This window comes from Nanorana parkeri, unplaced genomic scaffold, assembly GCF_000935625.1.
Source record: "Nanorana parkeri isolate BGI_ZX_2015 unplaced genomic scaffold, ASM93562v1 scaffold1113, whole genome shotgun sequence".
Classification (NCBI taxonomy): domain Eukaryota; kingdom Metazoa; phylum Chordata; class Amphibia; order Anura; family Dicroglossidae; genus Nanorana; species Nanorana parkeri.
In genome coordinates this window covers 236,541-247,736 of record NW_017307381.1, presented here as the reverse complement: position 1 = coordinate 247,736, position 11,196 = coordinate 236,541, and the positions used below count along the sequence as shown (strand labels likewise).

Below are 11,196 nucleotides of genomic sequence, written 5' to 3'. Positions count from 1 at the left end.
GCCCCCATAAAAAAAAATACCCTTGCACATGCGCATATAAAATAATACAATCACCCCCATACACATAGGAAAAAAAACTACCCCTGCACATGAAAAAAAATACACTCCCCACCCCCATACACATAAAAAAGCTTCCCCTGCACATATAAAAAAAAAACTATAATACACATTTAAAAAAATACATCCCCTCCACCACATATAAAATAATAAAAACTCCACCTCCCCACCGCACATCTACATATAATATGAAAATAAAATACAGATCCCCCTCTCCTGCTTACCTTTTTGCAGGGAGGAGGCAGATTGATCCCTGGTGCTCTGGTGGCGATTAGTGAGGTCTGCTGCAGACCTCACTAATCCATCCTTTCTTCCAGCCGGAGCTCAGAACTGAGCTCCAGGCAAAATGATCTCAGTGTCAGGAAGAGCAGCTCTGCGGTCTGCATCCGTTAGAGATGCAGACCGTGTAGCTGCTCCCGCAAGTCAGGTATGCGATCCGCGACCGCATACCTGGCTTGTCACCTGGCTGCGGGCCACATAGTACTGGCTTGCGGGCCGGTACTTTGAGACTGATGGTCTATGGTGTCAAAATATCTCTAAGTCACACCAAAAGAAGGACATACAGCATTTTCAAAATAGATAAAAGAAAATCAAATATATGTGAACAGACAGCACAGGAAAAGATGAGATTCCTCTTGTCATGTGATGGATAGAAAATCACGCAGACCTAAATGGGAACTAATGATGCAGTTACAAAAGAGCCTGAATTAATAAGCAATATAGATTTAAGTCTTTCAGTGCTTTTGATTACCCTAGGTTTAAACATGGCAACACTTGTAATTCCAAAACAGAATGATAATATTCACATAAAGGAAAACTATTTCCATTGTTATGGAATTATACTATATCATTATCTACAAAGGATACAATCTAGGTATAAGCTCCCGTATAGAAGCAATCTTGAAAAACCAGTTCAAACAGGTCTCCTTTGCAGTTTCATTCACATGGTCAGGGGTGAAATTTGCTGTTAACATGTTGAAGACAAAAAAAAATTGACATACAGTACATAACTGGCAATGTTGACATTGTGTGATTTCTATTTTACTTGGTCTAAAATGCCCATTCAATACCTGTAGTTATGACAGCACTGAATGAAATTCAGGGTTAAAATTGATCACAAAGTTAACCTTGAGACACCGCAATCTGGCAACTAACAACTGTTAAAAGGTACCAGTAAAATCCATTTTTTGGAGTACAGTACAAGACACACGCAGATTCAGAGACAACTGGATAATACGCAGGTTTCATTAGGGTATTAGACACTGGTCAGAGCTGTAAAGACCCCCCGTATAACCCCTCCCTCTCCAGGAAATTCACAGGACAGAGAGAGGAGGGTGCAGTGTCCTGTGCTGTACTCCAAGAAATGGATATTGATAAGTAAAAAATCCTATTTTCTTGAACATACAGTACAAGACACAGGCAGATTCAGAGATGACTTGGACATCCACAAGAAATGCACTGAGGTGTGAGCAACACATCAAAACAACTGCCCACTGGCCCATAACAGAAAAACAAGGTGAAACCCCAAATCAGAGCAGCCTGTAGCACCTTATAGCCCAAACTGGCATCAGCAGAGGCGCACATGTCCATCTAGTAGAATATATAAACAGAAGACCAGGTGGCAGCCTTACAAATCTGCAACACAGATGCCTAAAAGACGAAAAGGCACTGACAGATCTAGTAGACTGAGCCTTTACAGAGAAAGGGTGGTCTAATCCACCTTGAAATAGTGAAACAAGATGTAGGGAGCCCATTGCGAGGTCCTTCAGGAAGGACAAATAATTCTATTGTCAGAAGGGAGCTGTAACCGAATGGTAAACTCAAGAAGCCCTAACCAAATCCAAAAAGTGGAAAGCCATCTCCAAGGGGTGTTTTGTAGCCAGAAAAAAAAGGAAGGAAAAACAATATCCTCATTAAGTAGCTTGTGATAGATCTCCGTAGAGGGCAAGCGAACCATAGGGGTCAGGCAGGGGAGCAGTAGAGCGAGAAAGGTACATCAGCTATTCCTTTACGTGATAGCAGTGGATGCGGGCTATCACATCTCTGGGTACTGAGTCAGGTACGTGTGCAGGCTTTGGCAGCCGGTGGGCCCGGTCTACAAAGGTCTCATATTCCGCCAGAGAGGGTAGTAGATCCTTGATCATCCGTTGCACAAAGTCCCGCAACTGGGCCGGAGACACATTTTCAGGGACCCCTTCGAAATTTTATATTGTTCCGTCGGGCCCTATCCTCCAGGTCTGCCAGTTTCAGGGCCATGGTGCGAATCTCAGCAGACGTGTCAGCACAGGCATCCACCAGTTCTTTGTGGGCTTCTGCGTATTCTCCCATCTTATTTTCAACATGGCTCACCCTGTCCCCCAGCTCATGAATCTCACACCTCATTTGCTGCATGACAGACACCATATCACTATGTAGGAAACTGCGTAGTGACACCAGCATATCTTTCAGAACCGTGTCCACTACAGGGGTGTTAGAGGTAGGAAAGGTGTCAATGGGGTCATGGAGTTCCCTAGTGTCATCCAGGGGGAGAGTTACCTGGGGTGTGAAGGATTGCTGTGTAGGCCGCTTCTGACGATCTTGCTGTGGATTGCCCGCAGTAGACGAGGAGCTGCTGGGTGGTGTAGTGCCCCGGGTCCCGCCGAACATTCTTTCAGGAGCCGCAGCTTTTCCCTTGTGGTGCAGGGCAGAGCCGAGTGGGACGCCTCGTGTGTCTCCGGCGCCATCTTGCCTGGCCGGAGCTCCGGCTACAGTGAAGAAGTCGGTCAGTTTGCGGGGACCGCTCTTCTTCGTTTTTCTCCCCATGCAAGCTGAGGTAGTGAGCGGGTTCTCCGCTGCCTGAGGGGAACGGATGTTGGCACTCAGTCGCTGGGAATGTCGCTGGTTAGCTGTTAGACCTGCAGAGCCTCTCTACTGTGCGGCCATCTTCTCCGGCGTCAGGCCACGCCCCCATCCTCATTAAGTAGGAAGGACACTACCTTACACAAAAATGAATCTTTTGGTCTGAGAACAACCTTATACTTGTGAAGAACAAGGAAAGGAGCTTTGCACAAAAGTGCAGCTCATTTCTCAACACTCCGAGCGGAGGTGATGGCGAAGGAATACAACCTTGCATGTAAGATCCTGATAGGAGATGTCACGCATAAGTTCAAAAGGAGCTTGTTGCAGAAAGGAAGGAACCATACTGAGGTACTCCTGAAGAAATGCCTTTAGCAAAGAATGTGAGGCCAAGGGCCACTGAAAAAGGATGGCTAATGCCAATATATCTGTCCCTCAAAGTACTCGGGGCCAATTGTTGATCCAGCACAGATAGGAGAAAGGCTAACACTCATCCCTCAGAGTAGGTCCAAGGATGATACTATTGTTGTTCGCACCAGTCAAAATAAGTCTTCCAGGTACGATGGTACAGGAGAGGTGGACTTCCTAGCTTACAGGAATGACAGAGTCCAACAGACCTCTATCCCTCAGGACTGGGGCTTCAACAGCCAGGCTGTCAAAGAAGCAACCAAGAAGCAGAACGCAGTACCGGACCTTGCAATGGATGGTTCTCACGATGTGAAAGCGGCCACAGAGAGTACACCAGCATCCTGAGGATGTCAGCTTACTGCAATCTTATGGGCTAGTTTGGAGTTACAAGGATCACTGAAAAGCCTATCTCCGCAATCCTGTGTAGGGGGCGAAGAAGAATCTTTAATGGAGGAAAGGCATAGACAAGGGAGAATGGAGCTACAAGCGCATCCACTGCAAATGCTCTCAGATACCTGGACAGGATACAAACCTGTTCAGTTTGTTGTTCAGTCTGGACGCAAACCCTTCTAACCCTTGGAGCACCCCAATGGCAACAGATCTCCTGAAAGACCTTTAGGCTGTAGAGACCATTACCTCAAGTCCAACTTCTGTCTGCTTAGGAAGTCTGCCTGCCAACTGTCCATCACCGAACTTTACATGACGGACAGGGCTGGAAGGTTCTGTGTCTGCAATCACAGAGTTAGCAGCTTGCCATGCGGAAGAAATGCTCTGCCCTGGCTTGTGTCCATGAGTAGTCCCAGGTACTCTAACCAGTGGGTTAGTTCCAAAATAGGAGATTGAGAACCCACCTGACAGTTGCAGTGACAGAATGCTGTATTTTTCATTGCTGGGATGTTCTGTCCTCTAAAAATGATGGTATTCTGCATAGTTGTGTAATGTATTGGTGGGATTTTTAGCCATTTACAGCCGTGCCATTCTGCATTGATGTATAATATATTGTTAAGAATTGTACTCCTCTATAGTTGCTGGTATAATGAATTGATATATAATGTATTGCTAAAATTTGTAGTCAGTGGCAGAACTACCAGAATTGCAGCGGTCACAGCTGCAACCAGGCCCTAGCGCTCCACCACTGTCCTAAAATCATTAAGTCTGTATTGTTTTAGAAATACTGTCACATTGCACTAAAAAAAAAAAGGTATCTATAATTGTTATTGGTGAGTACTTGAGGGAAAGTACTGGTACTCGTACTGGAAAAAATGGTTTTGGTGCATCCCTACCATAGACTTATGCGTGCTTGGCAGGAGCAAGCTTTTAATACACGTTACCTTCTTGATGAAGGCATCCAGACCCTTGCCAAACAGTCACTGTTCTGCAAAGGAAATCCTTTCCAGACATTTCATGCAGGCCAGTTCCACTGACCAGTACTGTAGCCACAGGATTCTACCCATCTGTATAGAAAGAAGTCCTGCGCCTGTCAGAATGGAGCTAGGATCATGCACTATCCATTTCATCCAAACTGCCAGAGACTGACATTTCTGGAGAGCAAATATTTTTTCAGGATTTTGTCAATCTGTGAAAAGTGCATCCTCCACTAAAGAGTGCGTTGTATATGCCCGGCCTAAAAGATCTCTTTTGGAACCAATACTGGTGACATTGAAAATTCTAATTGCTAGGCATTCGCTGACTTCATCAGCATCTCAATGATGTCACCCATCTTTTGTGAAAGGATCGGGGATAGCAGATCTTTTTAACCTCCCTGGCGGTAATCCCGAGTCTGGCTCGGGGTGAATTTTCCATACCAGGAGCGGTAACCCCGAGGCAGACTCGGGGCTGCAGAGAAAAGTTTATTATAATTTCTTATAATTATTTATAATTTATTATATTATAATTTTTTAATTTCGTGTTTCAAACTTTATCATACCTGGGATGTCTACTGGGCTCTTGTTTGGACAGATTTAGGTGAGTTATTCCTAAGATTTACTAAGAATTGCAGGCCTACAATACATAACACCAAATTTCCATGCAAAAAATTGTACCGCTTTTGGTACAAAATTCCTGACATAATCATACCGCCAGGGAGGTTAAGTATACACCTCTACTTCTGCACCCCCCTCCTCCTCCTCTGTTGTACAGGCAGTAGCCGTGACCACATCTGAGATCAACTTGGAGAGGGACTACGCTTGCGCCCTCTTTGGCTAGTCACACCTAATAAGGTGTTTATCTGACCCATGGACACTGCCATAGTAGCTGCCAATTCCTGGACAGGGCTACTGAGGCATTAGAGGAGGGCCTACTGGTGTACTTGATGGTTTGTCTACAAGCCCCAAGCAGGAGTATTAGCAAGTCCTCCTTGCCCTTTAGCATCTGGGTCCCCAAGTCCCCTTGCATTTTCTTATGTGCCATAGTGAGGGTCCCTACAAGGTGCACGAAGACCTGCACCACGGGTTACCTTTGTGGTCGTAGTGGTCCTTGCACCAAGAAATGCACTCTGCTTGTGAATGATAGTGCCTTCAAGCTCTTGCATGTGTCTCAGCACATGTGCCCCTTCTTAAGATGGCTGACAGCATGCAGGGCGTCCCAATATACACAGGTTCAGGCAGCTGAGATGTACCAAGATGGCCACTACCAGTTTTACTGAGTATTTGCTGGTGAAAGACCCCTGTAGGGCCTTAGGCATTCACTGTTATTGCCCATGCAGTGGAGGGTGGATTTTTAGGCCACACAGTCTGTTTTCTCTGTAGGTCATGAGAGGGGCAAAAACACCCCTTAGAGTATTGTGCAGCAACTTCCCCAAAATGTTAAGAACCAGTGTCAGCCTTGCAAGTATGAACTAGGGTATCCCAGCTCGCAGTTCAGTTTTGCTCACTTAGGACAAGCATATCCCCTCCGTCTTAGGTGACGGGGTCACACCACTGCGGATAGACCACTGCCCTGGACCTATATAGCACCCTGCGGTAAACCCAACTGCGGCACCACATGCCAAGGTGGGTGCCTAATGCAGGATCTAGCGCCTGAATGTAATGGCTAATTACAGAGTCCCTGCATTTTCAGACCGGCAGGGTCTGGGTATGGTCCCTGAAGCCGCTGTCGTGGGGTCTTAATCAGGAAGCTACAAGGTAGCTGGAGTGGTTGTATTCCAGCCAGAAGTTCTTAAATGAATTAAAACGCAGAAGCATAGGAATAAGGTAACTAAACTACCACAAATTTCCCTCAGTATAGAGGACACATAATTCACAAAAGGACACTAGCAAAAAATTAGAGGATTTCCTGGAGAGGGAGGGTTTAAATGAGGGTCCTCACAGCTCTGACCAGTGTCCTATAACCTGACGAAACCAGCATATTACTCTGTTTATGAATCTATGAATCAGTCTATGAATCTGCATACAGTTTGATGCCAGTAAAAAGGCAAAGCCAGTGGCATATCAGGGATTGGAGATGTAGTCTCACACTGGGTGCTAGCTGCAGTGTGCTCTAAAAGGTCAGGGCAGGAGGCACTGACCCATCTGCACATTCCTTCTAACTAGGGGTCCTTGCAAAACTATGGGTTGTGTTGCTCATGGCTGCAAAAGTGCCTGTATAGGGGTAATGTGCCAGACCTTGTACAGACCTCAGATACGGAGCAGCACAGAGGAAAAGCTTTCCCAGGTTCCTCCTTGGCTATAATGTACTTTGGGGGGAGGGGGGTTAATAAAAGCTGGCATGTGTGTCAAATACAATAGGCATGCCACTGTCCACAACTAAACACATCATTCACATCTATACAACATCTGCCTTTTGGACAACAAGGCAACTCATACAATGTTAACAGATGTGCATCAAATCTATAGATTATACATTTTTTTGTGCTAAACAGTTTTCAAAAGAGATAGCCTGTCAATGTGAGTGCAAGCGCAGATATTAGGGCTGCAAACACTAATCAATAAGCAGCTCTGTTTAGCCGTTCTCCTCCCCGTCGCAGTCTGTCACCTCCGAGAGAGAGAGAGAGAATTTATATTTGATTGTATTTTTGGTCCAATTTTGGTGTGTTATTTTTTGTTTTTTTTTAAGCATGTCATTTTTATTGAAATTTTTTACCCAGCAGTACATGAATAAAAACAGTAAGTATCACAGACGCATATAAATCATCACGTCAAGAAGTCCTATGCGATATAGACCAATGGTAATAAAAATAAATCAATAAATAAAATAAAAGTAACAACGATCAATAAATGATAAAACACAGCTTAGGTAGTACAATCAACCATCTGAATCATATAACCACCACCACCAGGTAGAGCTGATCTCAGAGGGTGGGAGGGGCATAACATTCGGTAAGCTAGTAAACTCAGGTTCGGGGGGTGGGGGGAGCGTTAAAGGACATCAAGGGGTCCCAGGGATGCAGCTATTTTCGCCCTGAGATATAATTTTGTGTTTTTAAAGAGAGACATCAGCTCTTGGAGTTTCCCCAAAGGTAGTTCCCAGCTCAGGAATGGGGTCCAGGTGGCAAAGAATCTGTCAGTATATGAGGAGTTGTTTCGGGTCTCAAGTGTGTCTAGGGACATTAGCTTATACAGTAGTTCTTTCAGGATGGGTATTGAAGGTGGAGTTGGTGAAAGCCAGTTCGTTAGGATGGCCTTTTTAGCGGCGATAATGCAGAGATGTTCCCATCGCGAAGGTCGTTTGATATGTGGTAATGATGATGGAGCAACAACGTGGAATAGGCAGAGGGCAGGGTCGATAGGTCTAGGGGTATCAGAGCCTGTATTCATGTAGGTTATGGCTTTCGACCATTACTGCTGAATGAAGGGACATAGCCACATCAGGTGTTCTAGATTTGGGGATGAGACATGACACTTGGGGCATGAAGTTAACCAGTCAGGGGGAGTGGACTTGAATTTAAGATTAAAGGCATACTAGGCTCTGTGAATTAGTTTGAACTGAAGTTCCCGCCATACTTCACAAACAATAGCCTTCCGTAGGGAGAGCCAACCTTTGAGCAAAAGGTGTTCAGTATCTTCCAAGGGCAGCTGAAGAAAAGTCGACCATTTAATGACATGTGCGGGAAAGGTATTCAATGTGATCAAAGGATTTTTCCAGCGGATGGTTTGTGCAATGTGGGAAAGTGACATTTTCTCAGATGGGGAAGATAGTAGTCTCCGGAAGGGCCCCTGGGACGTGTTGGTTCCAAGTGGAGGAAAATTAGTAGTTATGAAATGACGTATTTGGGCATATTGAAGGAAATGTTTGTGAAATTACCTGGGTGTTTAGTAGTTCCGTAAACGTTTTGCATATTCCCTGCGGATTCAGAAGATCGTTTAGAGTGTGGATGCCCTTGGTTTGCCAGTGATAGAAGACCCGCGAGGTCTTTCCTGCGGGGAAAGCCGGGGACGATGTAACAGGCATCAAAGGAGACACCACCCTCGGGAGTCCCAGCAACTTTCTAACCTCTCTCCAGGCGATCACCGTGTCTCTGATTAGTATGTTACTCTTAATGGGCGGGGGTATTGCTTTCCACGGAGTATGTATGATGCCAGTTAAAGACCATGGAGATACCATCTGTTGTTCCAAAGGTGTGTTAGTGAAATAAGAGGTGTCATATAGCCAATCCCTTACATGGCGAAACAAACTGGCCAGATTGTATAATCTAATATCAGGGACATTCGCACCTAGGACTGTGGATGGCAGTTGGAGCTTCCTCAGGGCAATCCTAGGGCGTTTCCCCCTCCAGATAAATCTAGAAAAGGCTTGATATAACATTTTAGCGTCCTTATGTTGTATGAGTAAGGGAATCGTCTGTAACGGATAGAGGAGACGTGCAAAACTGACCATCCGCAATAAATGACATCTGCCCAGCATAGAAATAGGGAGATCACGCCAGCGGTTTAATTCTTGCGTAATCTTTTGGAACAGCGGAGTATAATTAAGGTGATATAGGTCAGCATACAAATCCCCAAATATGTGATGTGATGCTTCTGGACTGTAATGGCCAAGTTGAAGTGTCTAAGGATGGGTTTGGAGGTAACAGTAGGAGTTCAATTTTTTTTTTAAATTAATTTTAAAACCAGAGAAGGAACCAAAGTGGGCAATATGTTGCAGTATTTTAGGAATCTGGGATGAGGGATCTGAGAGCCTGAGGATAATGTCATCAGCAAAGAGTGCTATTTTGAGCTCCTGGGGACCTATTTGCAAACCAGTGAAGAACGAGACCGATGCGAGGGATCGGGAGAGCGGTTCTATTGCCAAATTAAATAAAAGAGGGGATAGAGGGCATCCTTGTCGTGTACACCTGTATAGGGTAAACCAGGGCTCAAAATTTCCACTCGCCCCCTCGCAATTTGCGAGTGAAAATTGTGTGCGGGCGAGTGGAAATTAAGCCTCCTCGGGGCGGCTTCTCTCCTGTTCACCGACCTGATGACAGCGCTCCCTCTGCATGTGTAATGCTCTGTGCGTTGTGCTGTGGCTGTATGTGTAATGCCCTGTGCGTTGTGCTGTGGCTGTATGTGTGTTGTGCTGTGTGCGCGTTGTGCCCTCTGTGTGTTTGTTTGTGTTATGCAGGGCAACTGGTGGCGAGTAACTTTGAAGGCCTGGCTAGTAGCTCAGGACCTGAAATTTTGAGCCCTGGGGTAAACGATTCCGACATGGCCGTGGATGTGAGTATTCGAGCCCTGGGAGAGGAGTACATGGTTGACACAAATTTTAAAAAGTTACCCTGAAAACCCATACGTTACAGTAGACAACCATTCCCAGTTGACATTATCAAATGCCTTCTCCGAATCTAGGGACAAAAGCGCCGACGGATGGGGAGAAGACATCTGTAGTCTGCGGCTTTCCAACGCCAGCAGAATTTTCCGAACATTAGTCACTGCAGATCTACCACTAACAAACCCCACCTGTTCAGGAGAGATAAGCTTCGGCAGCACGACAGCCAGTCTGTTAGCCAGAATTTTTGAGAGCAGTTTGGCGTCCACATTGAGTAGCGATATCGGCCTATATGAGCCAGCCTGAAGCGGATCTTTTCCCTTTTTCGGGAGGAGGCGAATGTAAGACTCCTGGAAGGTGGGAGGGTATTGGTGATTGTGTAATACATGTTGGAAGAGGTCTCTCAGTGTAGGGGAGATGTCAGGGGCCAATACCCGGTAAAATTCCGCTGAAAAGCCGTCAGGGCCCGGGGCCTTGGCTCTAGGGGAGTGCTTGAAGACCTCTTCTATTTCTATCAGTGATATATCGGCCTTGAGAGTGGCTAGTTCATCTGGGGATAAAGTGGGCAGTGGAGTGTTGTCTAGGAAAGATGAACCAGCATCTCTATCTCCCGGTTCATGTCTGTAGAGGGTTTGGTAGAATTTACTAAAAATATCCCCTATAGATTGCGGGTCTGCGTGTAATGTCCCTGATTCATCTAAGAGTTGAGCGATGTGTTTGGGCGGAACTCTCCCCCGAGCCAGGTTGGCTAAAAGTTTACCTGATTTGTTGCCGAACTTGAATAGTGCCAAGTCCCTGGGGGATCTGATGATCAGGTCATGTTGGTGAAGCCAGGACCTATTATCTGGTGTAGGGTTATGTTTGTAATCAAGATAGGACCGTCTGGCTAACTTACTGGCTTCTGCATATCTGCACCTTACCATACGTTTCTTTTAAGTGGCATAAGCCAAGTCCCTGCCCCTAAGTACTGCCTTGGCAGTTTCCCAGAATAATACCGGATCAGATGTATGTTGCACATTGTCGGTCGCATAGTCATGCCACCATTGTTTGAGTTCGCCTTGAAAGGTTTCATCTTGTGATAGATAAGAAGGGAATCGCCAAACGATGGGATGACTCTGTGTGCCAATGTTTTTAACAGTAAGCATAACAGGTGCATGATCGGAGATCACAAGGTCATCAATGTGAGTAGATACCAAATTAGGTAAAAAAGAG

General features: G+C 45.6%; 1 protein-coding gene across 1 annotated transcript in view; it reads right to left on the bottom strand.

Moving 5' to 3' along the window:
* LOC108796423 (UPF0505 protein C16orf62-like) overlaps positions 1–11,196 on the bottom strand; it is a 503,129-nt gene that overhangs the window by 333,405 nt on the left and 158,528 nt on the right. Inside the window, exon 11 of the mRNA XM_018567896.1 lies at positions 925–1,021. Coding sequence (XP_018423398.1) covers positions 925–1,021 — 97 coding nt within the window. The remainder of the gene's footprint in view (positions 1–924; positions 1,022–11,196) is intronic.